The sequence below is a fragment of the Schistocerca piceifrons genome, chromosome 2 (assembly GCF_021461385.2).
Source record: "Schistocerca piceifrons isolate TAMUIC-IGC-003096 chromosome 2, iqSchPice1.1, whole genome shotgun sequence".
Lineage (NCBI taxonomy): Eukaryota > Metazoa > Arthropoda > Insecta > Orthoptera > Acrididae > Schistocerca > Schistocerca piceifrons.
Window position 1 is genome coordinate 439,627,146 of NC_060139.1, and position 15,178 is coordinate 439,642,323.

The window sequence follows — 15,178 nt, forward strand, 5'->3', positions numbered from 1 at the left end:
TGCTTTGTGTCTACCCAAGTTATAGTAGGTTTACAAAGTGTTGTGGCAAGCTGTCAAATAAGGTGTTTGCCCCATGACAATGCACCAGCTCATTCTGCACAGAACACAAGTCACACATGCTGCTTCTTTCAACAGTTAAATTTTCCCTCATATCCTGTATTCTCCTCACAATGTCAAATGTGTGTTCTTTCAGTGAATTGTTCCAGTGCAAGGTGATTCTTTAATACATATTTAGGTTTAGGATAGAATGTGTCTTAATGAAGTCAGGACAATAGATATTTTGTTTCAGATAAATCCCGAGGATTCTTTTCAGTGCCTTTTCCTTTATGTGGCACAAACAAAATAGTATTTGTAAAATACACAAAGCAGCAGAAGTACTCTGTGAAGCGCCATCAGAATCAGAAAAGCATTTTCTCTACTGTTAACTTTATTGAAATCTTAGCAAAACAATGAAAAATTCTATTTTTGTTTTTTAAGTTTTATAACTTTACACAAACATTTATGATTGAGACAAGCTATTGATTTCTGTTTTGTATGCCTTTGGTATCTTGTTGCTCATACATAATATCCAGAACCACCACGAACCATATGCATCACTTCCAGCATATCAGAAGGTACCATGAATATTTTTGGCTGAAAAATATAATATACAAACTTACAAGAATAATGCAGTAAAATACAGATAGCTCATTAATTAATAAATCATAATAATGATTAAACACACACACACACACACACACACACACACACACACACACACACACACACACAGCGACACACACACACACACACACACATACACACACAGCATGTGTCAAATAATGCTAAATCAGCATATGATACTAATTCTAAAACAATGCCTGACTAAAAAATAGTTATGGAGAAATTTAGACTGCAAGTGGACAAAATACAACTACTATTTTTATAAATGGGCTATTGGATGTGTTTGCACAACCTTGTTAGCAAAATGTGGAGTGTATCTGCATCTATAATTTCTACCTTTAATCTGGGTTAATAGGTTTCCCTTGTAACCATCAGCAGTATCAAGATAGTTAATAACATATTTTTCTAAATCTGTATTTCATTACAAAAATTATGATTTTTTTAAATAACTGTTTACCATTAGTGCTCAAAATTACAACAATCACTCATTAAATAAGAGTGACAACTTGGTGATGGCTCTGACATGGTGACAGTTGTCTTCTTAGCTTCATGACAACAATGTTTCAGCAGTTCAGTTGTTCAGCATCTGCTTTTCTGGAAGACTGATGTTCTCTTTCAGTGAACTGTTATCATAACGTTTCAGTGTGATGGATGATGAAAAAAGCAGGAAAATGGATACCAGTATCTATAATTCAACAACGAGTGAACAACTTCTTCTTCTGCTTTTCATCTCTCTCTCTCTCTCTCTCTCTCTCTCTCTCTCTCTCTCTCAACAAGTGTTGGTGATAACATTGCACATTTAATTTACAATGAAGACATAGCAGTTTTCCAATAACACTATCTAAAATGACATTTTGAAACAGAATATAATGGGTATTTGCAAGGTCACAAAATGATGGTTCAATTGAAAAAACAACAAAATCTTTTAATCAGAACAAAATAACCATGAAGCAGTTAGGTTAGTTTTTTTGGGGCATATAAACTGGGAGGGGCGGAGTAGAAGAAGAGGAAGAAGAAGGGGTACTTTGGCAAACAGGGAGTTCTTCAAGAAATGTACACTTAATGCGACTGAAATCATCTGTCAAGACAACAATGTGCTCAACTGAAGACAAAGAACTGAATCTGAACAACAAATTGGTTAACTGTAAGCAATCTGACTGATAGTCTACCCGGGGTAAAAATATGGACATAACTAACACTGTGAAAGTGCTTCTTTTTGTCTATGTCTATATCTACATCCATACGCCACAAGCCACCTGACAGTGTGTGGTGGAGGGTACCTTGAGTACCTCTATCGGTTCTCCCTTCTATTCCAGTCTCGTATTGTTCGTGGAAAGAAGGATAGTCGGTATGCCCCTGTGTGGGCTCTAATCTATCTGATTTTATCTTCATGGTCTCTTTGTGAGATATACTTAGGAGGGAGCAATATACTGCTTGACTCCTCGATGAAGGTACATTCTCGAAACGCCAACAAAAGCCCATACCGAGCTACTGAGCGTCTCTCTTGCAGAGTCTTCCACTGGAGTTTATCTATCATTTCCGTAATGCTTTTGTGATTATTAAATGATCCTGTAACAAAGTGCGCTACTCTCTGTTGGATCTTCTCTATCTCTTCTATCAACCCTATCTGGTACGGATCCCACACCGGTGAGCAGTATTCAAACAGTGGACGAACACGTGTACTGTAACCTACTTCCTTTGTTTTCGGACTGCATTTCCTTAGGATTCTTCCAATGAATCTCCATCTGGCATCTGCTTTACCGACGATTAATTTTGTATGGTCATTCCATTTTAAATCACTCCTAATGTCTACTCCCAGATAATTTATGGAATTAACTGCTTCCAGTTGCTGACCTGCTATACTGTAGCTAAATGATAAAGGATCTTTCTTTCTATGTATTCACAGTACATTATACTTGTCTACATTGAGATTCAATTGCAATTTCCTGCACCACGCAGATCCTCCTGCATTTCAGTACAATTTTCCATTGTTACAACCTCTCGATATATTACAGCATCATCCACAAAAAGCCTCAGTGAACTTCCAATGTTATCCACTAGGTCATTTATATATATTGTGAATAGCAACGGTCCTACAACACGCACACCTGAAATCACTCTTACTTTGGAAGACTTCTCTGCATTGAGAATGACATGCCGCATTCCGTTATCTAGGAACTCTTCAATCCAATCACCCAATTGGTCTGATAGTCCATATGCTCTTACTTTTTTCATTACACGACTGTGGGGAACTGTATCAAATGCCTTGCGGAAGTCAAGAAACACGGCATCTACCTGGGAACCTGTGTCTATGGCCCACTGAGTCTCGTGGACGAATAGCGCAAGCTGGGCTTCACACGATCGTCTTTTTCGAAACCCATGATGATTCCTACAGAGTAGATTTCTAGTCTCCAGAAAAGTCATTATACTTGAACATAATATGTGTTCCAAAATTCTACAACTGATCGACATTAGAGCTATAGGACTATAGTTCTGCACATCTGTTTGACGTCCCTTCTTGAAGACAGGGATGACGTGCCCTTTTCCAATCTTTTGGAACGCTATGCTCTTCTAGAGACCTACGGTACATCGCTTCCTGTACTCTGTGTAAAATCGAACTGGTATCCCATCAGGTCCTGCGGTCTTTCCTCTTTTGAGCAATTTTTAATTGTTTTTCTATCCTTCTGTCATCTATTTCGATATCTACCATTTTGTCATCTGTGCAACAATCTAGAGAAGGAACTACAGAGCAGTCTTCCTCTGTGAAACAGCTTTGGAAAAAGACATTTAGTATTTTGGACTTCAGTCTGTCACCCTCTCTTTCAGTACAATTTTGGTCACAGAGTGTCTGGACATTTTGTTCTGATCCACCTACCACTTTGACATAAGACCAAAATTTCTTAGGATTTTCTGCCAAGTCAGTACATAGAACTTTACCTTCGAATTCGTTGAATGCCTCTCGCATAACCCTCATCACACTACATTTCGCTTCATGTAATTTTTGTTTGCCTCCAAGGCTTTGGCTATGTTTATGTTTGCTGTGAAGTTCCCTTTGCTTCCGTAGCAGTTTTCTAACTCAGTTATTGTACCACGGTGGCTCTTTTCCATCTCTTATGATCTTGCTTGGCACAAACTCATCTAATGCATATTGTACGATGGTTTTGAACTTTGTCCACTGATCCTCAACACTATCTGTACTTGAGATAAAAATTTTGTGTTGTGCCATCAAGTACTCTGAAATCTGCTTTTTGTCACTTTTGCTAAACAGAATAATCTTCCTACCTTTTTTAATATTTCTATTTACAGCTGAAATCACCAATGCTATAACTGCTTTATGATCGCTGATTCTCTGTTCTGCGTTAACTGTTTCAAATGGTTCGGGTCTGTTTTCACCAGAAGGTCTAATACGTTATTGCCACGAGTCAGCTCTCTGTTGAACTGCTCAAGGTAGTTTTCAGATAATGCACTTAACTAAAATTGATTGGATTCTTTGTCCCTACCACCCGTTTGAGTCTCCCAGTCTATATCTGGTAAATTAAAATCTCAATCCAAAACTATAACATGGTCTGTAAATCTACTTGAAATATTTTCCAAATTTTCCTTCAGGTGTTCTGCCACAACAGCTGCTGAGCCAGGGGGCCTATAGAGACATCCAATTGCTGAGTTTAGAATTTCCTTGCTGTTTACGTCTGGTTTCAGCCAACTTTCCATCCGTAGTACTACATGGGCATTGTGACTGTTTATTAATGAGACCAGTTCTGGGACCTTTCTATAGATGCTCCTGCAGTTTACTATTACCACATTAATATTGTCATTCCCTGTTGTATTTTGCCTACTGCTACCTTGTCACGTCTCTGGAGGCGTCTTCTCGGGCCTATGGAGGGAATTCTCTAACCTAGAAGATCCACATGTGCACTCCACATGTACTCTGCTACCCTTATAGCCACTTCCTGCGTGAAGTGCACACCTGACCTATTCAGAGGGACCCTACATTCCTCGATCCGATAGCGGAGGTCGAGAAATTTGCACCCCAGATCTCTGCAGAATCGTCTGAGCATCTGGTTTAAGCCTTCCACTCAGCTCCAAACCAGAGGACTGCAATCAGTTCTGGGAACGACAGTACAAATAGTTAGCTCAGATTCCACACCCCAAGTGAGGCTATCCGCCTTCACCAACTCCGCCAACTGCCTGTATGAGCTGAGGATGACTTCTGAATCCAGATAGCAGTAGTCATTGGTGCCGACATGAGCAACAATTTGCAGTCGGGTACACCCAGTGCTCCCTATCGCCGCCGGCAGGGCCTCCTCCACATCTCGGATGGGACCCCCTGGCAAGCAGACAGAGTGAACACTGACCTTCTTCTCCGACCTTTCCACTATTTCCCTAAGGGGCTCCGTCACCTGCCTAACATTGGAGCTCCCAATCACTAATTGACCCTCCACCTCGTGCGACATCGTGAACGCCATTGAACCCACCACTCCCCTTGGGGAGAGGGTGGCCCAACCATGTCTGGTACCCGCGAAGATGTCTCGACAGCATAGACCATGGGTGTAGCATGTACCATGTCTGGTACCCGCGAAGATGTCTCGACAGCATAGACCATGGGTGTAGCATGTAACACCTGGGGTGTACCATGTGACACGCCCGACTCCCCACTGCCGCTACACTCTGAGGTAGCAGCCTGAAGATGGCTGACCACAGCCATCAGCATGTTCAGCTATTCACGAGCAGTGGCCAACTCCTCCTGCATCCATACACAGCAGTCACACATCCTATCCATCCCAAGAAATCAACAATTTACTGTAGAGGGTTAAGTAATCAACTTTGAACTAGACTGCTAATTCACTAAAGGCAGCTGATAGCTGACTAAACTGTGGTTACTAGACACTTCTTGTTGGAAACAATGAAAATAAGCACAAACTGTCTCTGGACTGTATTCAAAACAAACATGAAATCTATGGAACACTATTACTAGTACTTGAACATTAAAGCTTCTTACAAGCAAAAACACACTGAAAAAGAAGTGACAAGTAAGAAAAACACAGTTAATACTTAAATTTACGTAGCTTGCTGCACAGGAGATGTGAAGCAGATGGCAGTTACGATGACACTGTCCAAGGCATTAATGATGACTTTGATACAACCCACCACCCACTTAGGAGTCAGTAAAAAAAACCATAACAGAGGAAGAATTTTTTTATTATAGTAAAAGAGTGCATCAAGATTTTCTACAGTGAAAATTTTGGAGCAGTTGGACTTCAAATGGGAATGTCAACTGAATAGGCTATATTTACGTTAACAAGCGATATACTAGAATCAATAAATCAGGAATAAGTTGTGACTCTTCCACCGCAATCTCAGAAGATGCAGATGATATCAGTATAGGACTAATGAAATTTCTGGAAACATTAACAGGGGGCTGAAAGCAAATAGATTATAACTGAATTTTGACACGACTCAGTGCTTACAGTTCAGTATTCTCCTAGATCGCTACAAGCTATAAAAATAGGATTCCCAAACAATAAAATATGAGTAGTAAATAATTTAGGTGTAAAGGAGACCACTCACTGAATAACAGAGGTGTTGAGTCATTAACAAGCACATATTAGAGAGAAAGAAAACTTGTTAGCTTTCCAAATACATCCATAAGTCCTTTAACAGGCTAGAGCATATGCATGTGTGTGCCCACACACACACATGCTGGGATTGTATATTGGCAGGTGGGGTAGGGGCTGTGTCACGTGGGGTATGCAGAGGGATAGAGATGTGGGAAGCAGGAATTGGGAATGAGTAGCTAGTGGCTTTGAGGGAAGCTGCAGTTTTTGTGGCTAGGAATAAAAGAGGGAGATGTGGCAAGTCTAGGCATGTGGTATACTGGGACCAGAGCCAGTGATGTATGGTACACATTGAGGGTGACGTGGAAGTATGGATTGGGAGGGGGTGATGAGACAGAGGATGGGCAGGGGAAACTGTTGGGTAAGTGTATCCCCTTTCTCACACTCTTTGAGCACTTGCTCTTCCATCTAATATCTCTATCTCTGTATCACTCAGCCACATCATGTGCCCACCCATATGGCTGATTTCATTACTTTTCTAATAGGTGGATCTTTACAAACAGTGTTCAGCTCATGAATGTACCTCCCCCTCCTCCTCCATCTTCCATTTTCACAGGTGAAGTATCTTTCATTCAAAGGCATCCAGCATCGCAATATCTTTTGATGCTAATGACCAAGTTTCCACAGCAAACGTAAGCAATAATCTTATGTGTTTTATAAATGTTTGATTTGGTGATTTAAATTAAGAGTCTTCACAAAAATAATTACATGGTCATTTTTTCTCATTGTTGCTTGTAATATATTTGTACATGCCATTCAGCTTAATAAATGATACACGCTTGCAGTTGGATTTTATTCAGTATGCTCACACAGTTCACGCAATGGTTATATGAAAGTAATACTATTTTATCACTGAGGTGGTTTTTGTGACACACTTATTTTCTGAATGTTTATGTCCTTCAAGATTGTGCACTACACTGTTAACAGGTTCCGTGCTTTTACCATTAGAAGAATTTAATTTGTGAATGGATCCTGAAACTACCATTGTAATATATTTATTTTCCAAGAACTGTGATATTCTAGGTCCAATCTTCTTTTGTTGAAACTTCCCACATTTATATTTTAAGGTTATATTCTCTTTAGTTAAAACTGATACAATTTCAATTTTATCATCTATATTTTGAAGCTAAATCTTTGTTGGCATATGTAAATAATTTATAGATCAGATTTACACTTACGGAAATATAATAAAACATTGTTTTGCATTTTAATCACATAATACCTTTAGTATGTCTTTTCTTTCAGTAACACGTCCTGAATTCATCACTTTTTCCATTATGCAGGTATGCTCATGAAACAACATTGACACTGTATGGGGTATTTCATAACAATGTTTATAGCTTTTTTTCTCACTTACTTTCAAAATTATGTTACACGAGATACATATTTCATTATTATAAACTTTCAGTTTTTCACAAATTGAACACTTTTTTTCTTATCATGAGTTACATCTTACATTTAGTGCTATTTTAAATATCATTCCTTTTAATTTCTGCACTCTGATGCTATAGCACCCTTATGGTCACAGTTTCACTCCTCTATGTAACTGATTCAGAAGTTCACCTGGTTAGTTACTTGGAGATCTAAAACATAGCCAGAACAGCGTCATGTGAATCTCTATTCTTGGCATCACAGTCTACAGCTGGCAAGTTCAAATCTGCCTTTATTACAATAGTGCAACCAGAAAATTTACCCATAATATTCTCCATTCACCTCTAAAGCTCCTATGGCAAGTGGTGTACACAGAAGAAAGAAAGATTAAGGTTTAATATCACCACAGCAGTTGGTAGCTTAAACACTTGGGCCAGAATAACGTCTAAACTTTAACTCAGCAATTCCTAATTGCACCATGAGTGTAGTGTGTACCGTTACCTGCTGTCACTTATGGAAAACAACAGACTCATCAACAATTTCTGTGGGTATAATGTGGTTTAGGGAAATTAAATATCAGCAAACTATGTTATGATGACTGGCACATACGTGGACATATTAGAATGGCTGATTCCCAAAGATCCCTATTCTACAGTTCATAAAGTGCTTCAAATGTATGCAGAACTTACTCAAATAGTGCAATCTCAAACTTCTGAAAACTCAGCGCTGAATGAATGCCAAAATTATTAATCGATGAGCACAAAAAAAATCTGATTCAGGTGGCTTGGGATTTCTTAGCTCAAGCTGGATTGGCTGATTCACTCAATTTACCACTCAACAATTTACTTCCGTAGCAAAGTGGTCAGTGTGGCTGACTGCCATGCAGGGGGCCCAGGTTCAATTCCAGGTCAGGTTGGAGATTTTATTCACTTGAGGACTAGGTGTTGTGTTGTATTCATCATCATTTCATCATCATCAACGCAGAAGTCATGAAGTAGTGTCACATGAAAAGAGCTGCACTAGGCAGCTGAACAGTGGCAGATGAGGTCTCCCAGTCAAGAATGCCATATGGTCATTTCATTTCCCTGCTCAACTGTGGATAAAGTGCTTGGTAAAATTGTACAAGACATAAACTGTGTAATCAAATGTCTGAAAATTCTGCACTCAGAGAATTCTGAGATGGTTAAGCTGGTTAGTTAGTTACTTAGTCAGTTAGCAATCAGCCCAGAAGAATTCTCATTCAGTTGGCCTGGTATTTTCTATGTCATTATCAGTGTGGCGAGGGCGGGGGGGGGGGGGGGGGTAAATAACTTCTCTATTCTGCTGTGATGGGGAGTGGAATGTGAGGGCTGTTGCACACTGTAATTGAAAAGGCGACTGATGTAGTGATGAAATAATGGTGCCCCATAGGAAAAGAAAGAGAGAGGTAAAACAGTCCATGTCCAAAATTCATGAGAATATTCTTTTATCATGGGTAAGGGATTTTGTTAATTATGTTTTTACTTCCAATCCAATCCATAAATCTGTACACATATTGGCTCCAATATATCATTCACAAATTGATGAAGATTCTGTGTTTGATGCACAATAGTGCGAGACCTCACACTAACATGTAAAATGGTTTAGATGTAAACAGTTTCCATTGGGACACACTGAACCATCATGGCTACATCTCAGTTCTTACATACCAAAGCCTAATTCTGTATCTTGTCCTCCCCCCTCCCACCATTTAAACCATTATCACCATTTGCAAAGTCAATTGGTATGGTTGTACACACTCAAATAACTTCCTTGTGTACAGCCGGTAAGAACAATGTGGTGTATTGAAACTGTTTAGCATTGCCACACATTAATGCCTCCTAAAATGCCAGGATCCTCACTAATGCAGAGTAGTTTTTATAAATAACAGTAAAAGCTGCAAATATGCAACTGTAGTTTCATGTTACAATATTAATTACACAACTTCAAAGTATGTGCCATCTGTATCCTACCCACCAACACCAGCTTTTCTGAATTGCTCAGGTGGAAACTCTCCCCACAATATATCCTACATTCCCATGTTTGATTTTTGCCTGACGACTTTTGTTTGATTGTACTTTCATGTTGCAGTTCATAAAAGCAGTCATGTTGTCTGTGGGCTAAGCTGCAACCACTGTGCTGCATTCTACATGGGCATGACAATCAACAAGCTATCTGTCAGCATGAATGGCCAGAATGGCCACCGACAAACTGTGGCCAAGAAACAGCTGCACCATCCAGTTGCATGACATTCTCCATTTCAATGACGGCTTCACAGCCTGTGCCATCTGGATCCTTCCCACCAACACCAGCTTTTCAGAATTGCACAGGTGGAAACCTCTCCACAATATATCCTACATTCTTGTAACCCTCCTGGCCTCAACCCCCTACCTGTTCCCATTCCATCACAAAACAGCTTGCCATTCCACCTACACACCCACAGTCTTTCTACTTATCTCCCCCCCCCCCCCCCCCCGCCCCCCTCCAATCTGTCTAACCTCCCGACTGCACCTAACTGCCCTATCCGCTCTCCACCTCATCCCAATATGCTCCCACAAGCAGAACTTTACCATCCCCGACTCCTACCCTGCTATCCCTCGCCTTCCCCACCCCATCCCTAGCCTCCACCTTAACCTGCCATCACCCGGTTACTTCTTTCACCATGTGCTCCTGCTCACAGTCTGGCCTCAGCAGCCAAAGATTGTGATCATGGGTGTGCGTGTGTGTGTCTGTGTGTGTGTGTTGCATTTGCATGAGCGCATTGTGTATGTGTATGTTGTCTTCTTCCAATGAAGGCCTTTTCAGCTGAAAGCTTACCTGCTAACAGTCTTTCTGTCTTGCTGTTACGCCTAGCAATACTGTCATGTCATGTCATATTTTTATCACATATGGAATACTTGGTTAACTTTCCTGCATCAGCAATGAAAAAATGACTGTATCACACGCTCTATGCTCTACTTCCATCATGATCCCAATAGTTTTACTACAGCTTTTTGAATTTAATGCCTCTGGAAACTAATTCAAATGTTTAACAAATTTGAAAAATTTTAAAATTGGTATTTATTAAAAGTCACTATTTCCTAAAAGTTGGTTCTAAGCAGGTATTTATTAAAAGTCACTATTTTCTAAAAGTTGGTTCTAAGCACTATTAATGATAATACACCCCTTGAACTATAGTGAATGATTGGTCTTTCTCCTGGGCACATGCTGTTGAAGAAAAATATGGCAATGTCATAAAGAGATACAGTCCAGAGGGAAAAGAGCATCTTACCAGATAAGCAGCAATTTCACTTTTCTTCATCTTATGTCCAATGCTGAGATAAATATTACATCCATGTTTGAAAGCTTCATCACTTAGAACCACGTGTTTATCATGAAGTAAAAGTAAGAACACTCCATTTTTCACAGCCTCCTGCTGAAGAGCAAGGTGGAGTGGTCGGTTCATCCAAGAAGAGAGATCCGTCTTGAACAAAAGCAATGACTTTTATTGTAATGAGGCAAAGCACAAACTGCATAGAAGGAGCACATATGGAAAAAAAATTAAACACACAGTCACTGAATTTAATGAAGCAGCTACCATAAGTGCCAATCAAAACAACAGTTGCAGCGACACATCATATAGAATTGACATTTATGCTAACAGCCAAACGTGGGGAACAGCCAAGCAAAGTACATGCATACGTAATATTAATAAAACTGTAAAACCAGGCACAAATTTCAAATGCACTTTTTGATAAATCTGAATTGCTGGTTGAGTAACTATTTCAGTTTCAAACAAGACACTACTTATGAATAAAGGAGACGACTCACTAAAAGGCAGAAGTGCTGCATCACAGGTAGGCAGACAAAAGAGCTTGGCTTGCTTTCAGAATGCACTTCCTTTTTCTAGCTGTACAAAAAATACACACACAAACACACACACCACACACACACACACACACACACACACACACACACACATTATTGTGTGGGGGGTGGGGGCAGTGAGTTACCTTACGTTTAGGCCAAGGAGGTTACAGAAGCGGAGAATGTGCTGTAAGGATAGCTCCCATCTCTGCAGATCAGAAAAGTTGGTGGTGGTTGGGAAGATCCACATGGCACAGGTCTCCCAATGCCCTGCATATTCCAAACCCACCACCTCACTCCTCATACACATAACCAACTACATCCCAATCCATAAAAGCTTCACCTTTGAAGGGAAGGTGTACAAACAAATTAATAGCAGAAGCATGGGCACCCACATGGCAGCCTCCAACACCAACTTCTTCACGGGCCACCTAGAGGAAAGATTCCTAGCTTCCCAAAACCACAAATCCCTAGTCTGGTTCAGGTTTATTGATGATATCTTTATATAATCTGGACCCAAAGCCACGACACCTTATCCTCATTCCTCTACAACCTCAACACTTTCTCTCCTATTCACTTCACCTGGTCCTCCTCCAACCATCACGCCTTCTTCCTAGATGTCAATCTCCTCCTCTCAGATGGCTCCATCCATACCTCAATCCACATCAAACCCGCCAATCACCAACAGTACCTGGACTTTGACAGCTGCCATATCTTCCACACTAAGAAATTCATCCCATATAATGTCAATCTCCTCCTCTCAGATGGCTCCATCCATACCTCAATCCACATCAAACCCACCAATCACCAACAGTACCTGGACTTTGACAGCTGCCATATCTTCCACACTAAGAAATTCATCCCATATAATGTGGCCACCCCTGGTAGACACATCTGCAGTGATGAGAACTCCCTTGCCCAGTATACTGAATGTCCCACAAAGGCCTTTGCAGACAAGCAATACCCTCCAGACCTAATTCACAAACAGATTTTCCATGCCATATCCTCACACACACCTGATTCTCACATCCATCCCAAGAACCAACCACAAAGAGGCACCCTCCTTGTCACCCAATACAATTCCAGACTCAAACAACTGAAACACATTCTTTGCCAGGGCTTTGATTATCCATCATCATGCCCAGAAACTAGGGACATCCCACCCAAGATACTTCCAACCACCCCAAAGTAATGTTCTGTCACCCACCCAATCTCCACAACATCTAGTCCATCCATGTGCCACTCCAATCCCGTCACAGGCTTATCCTACCCCATCAGAGACCGGGCCACCTGTGAAAGCAGGCATATTGTATACCAGCTCCACTACAACCACAGCACAGCATCCTGCATTGGTATGACAACGATCCAGCTATCATCTAGAATGCACGGTCACCGCCAAAGTATTCTCAAAAACAAGATGGACCTCCAGTGAAACAACATGTAGCAGAGCGCAACATGCAAGATTTCATTGGCTGTCTCAAAACCCATGCCATCTGGATCCTCCCCACCACCACTAGCTTTTCTGAGCTGCGCAGATGGAAGCTATTCTTACAGAACATCCTTAGCTCCTGTAGCCTTCCTACCTACTCTGTGAAATCGCATACCCAGCTGTCTGCCACCTGCCCCCTCCACTTGCACCCCTAGTTAGCCCAAAGATGGCTCCCCACTCTCCCAGGAATCACTTCCCCCTACCCTCTACCCCTCCCTGTCTCCTGCCTCACTCCATCCCTCCATCTACCCCACCCCACCTCACCTCACCTCATACCCCCTCCTCACCCCTGTACACTCACCGTGGCCCAGTAAAGAGCTGGTAGTTGACTGAGCACAATGTAATGGCAGTGGGGGGGGGGGGGGGGGAGGGGGGAGGTGGGTCATTGTGTGTGTGTGTGTGTGTGTGTGTGTGTGTGTGTGTGTGTATTTTTCCTACAACCAGAAAAAGGAAGTGCATTCTGAAAGATAGCCAAGCTCTGTACCTTTCATTTGCGTGCCTATCCATGACTCAGTCAAGAAAACAAATAATACCAAGAATAAATATAGAAAAATCAATAAGAAGACAAAGTTCACACCATGTAATTGCAAACAGTGAAGCAGAAATACAGTACCGAAAGTGTGTAACTTTAAAATTAAAAATTTTGTTACCATTATTAGAACATTACCACAGTGACATTAAAAAAAATTGTAATTGCTGATAAGTTATGACTGATTAAGAAGAGTCTTTAGAAGATTACATCTGACCAGAGGGGGGGGGGGGGGGGTTGTGCACTGGGTGGGAGGAGAAAGAAGCTCAGTAATGCTTTGAACAAGAGTTTGCTAAGCAATAAGAGATACATACAAACAAACAGAAGTTGATATGTGGTTCACAACACAAACTTACCAGATAAGCAATACTTCAACACTAGTTGGTATTCTGTGTGCCACAAAAATAAATTTAAACTCATTTACCAATAAGAATTTGGAAAATATTGTGCTACACTCATAACGGTGTGCACAAACTTATCATCCATGAACAAATCAGGGAGACAACAAGTTCGCCTACCGCATCCAGTGTTAAGAACATAGCATCATAGATTGACCATATCCAGGTGTGGAGTACAGTGCATCACTCTGGACAGCTGTACTGGCAAAACTACACAATGGCAGCCAACAGTCTGAGGATGCAAGATGACTCTAGACGTAAGGACTTATTAGGAACTAAAGACATTTTACGAATAAGAATATAGGTGGACTTTTAGTAATCATTAATAAAATGGAATCTAAACTGCAGATACCTGAAATAAAATGGAAACTATGAAATAAAGAAATTTACAGTAAACTTAAGGACCCCATATCATCAGTTACTCTCAAATAAGATTGATCAACAACTACTGGCAATGACAATTACATAAACAATGCAAAAGAGGTATCACACAATAATACTAATTCAAATCTAAGGGATGGAAAATGGGAAATAAGGAGAGATGCTGAAAATTCATTAACAAAAAGTGTGATCGTAAATAACATCTGCAATGATTTCACTGCTGTATTAAGTAAAGGACTGAATCATAAATTTCCAAAATTTACACCATTATGAGATATAATCATGTTTTATAACTGAAAACTTTTAGAGGTCTATTGCTTAAAAGAATGGACAGATTACAAAAAAATAAGTTTTGTGATAAGCCAAATGACTGGAGATGCAGTGCAATGGGGAATATTACAATTAGAAGATTTTAAATCTTATAAAAATTTGGAAACCACTTTGAAATAAAAGAAATATTGGAGCAATGACGCACAGAAGAAGTTCCATGTACAACTTTCATGTTCCAAATCTTAAAATAGTAAGGGTAAGGGACAACTGATTAGGAAGAGATTGAGGTACAGTTAATAATTTATTAAAATGTTTGGAACAAGCAGACACCAATGAGAGACAATCTGAAAGGCAACAACCAAATAGTGACAGTAATAACAGTAACCAACAAGTCACAATGCATCTCCTTTACAACAGACGACACCAGTCAAGAGAATAATAGAACGGAACATGTTGTTGTTGTTGTTGTGGTCTTCAGTCCTGAGACTGGTTTGATGCAGCTCTCCATGCTACTCTATCCTGTGCAAGCTTTTTCATCTCCCAGTACCTACTGCAACCTACATCCTTCTGAATCTGCTTGGTGTATTCATCTCTTGGT

The 15,178-nt window shown here is 40.4% G+C and overlaps 1 protein-coding gene across 1 annotated transcript in view; it reads right to left on the reverse strand.

Moving 5' to 3' along the window:
• Nucleotides 1-421: 421 nt before the first annotated feature.
• LOC124776796 (piRNA biogenesis protein EXD1-like) overlaps nt 422-15,178 on the reverse strand; it is a 228,305-nt gene continuing 213,548 nt past the window's right edge. The window contains exons 7-8 of the mRNA XM_047251936.1: nt 10,939-11,130; nt 422-633 (exon numbers count right to left, since the gene is read on the reverse strand). Of these exons, the coding sequence (XP_047107892.1) occupies nt 556-633; nt 10,939-11,130 (270 nt within the window). The 3' untranslated portion in view covers nt 422-555. The remainder of the gene's footprint in view (nt 634-10,938; nt 11,131-15,178) is intronic.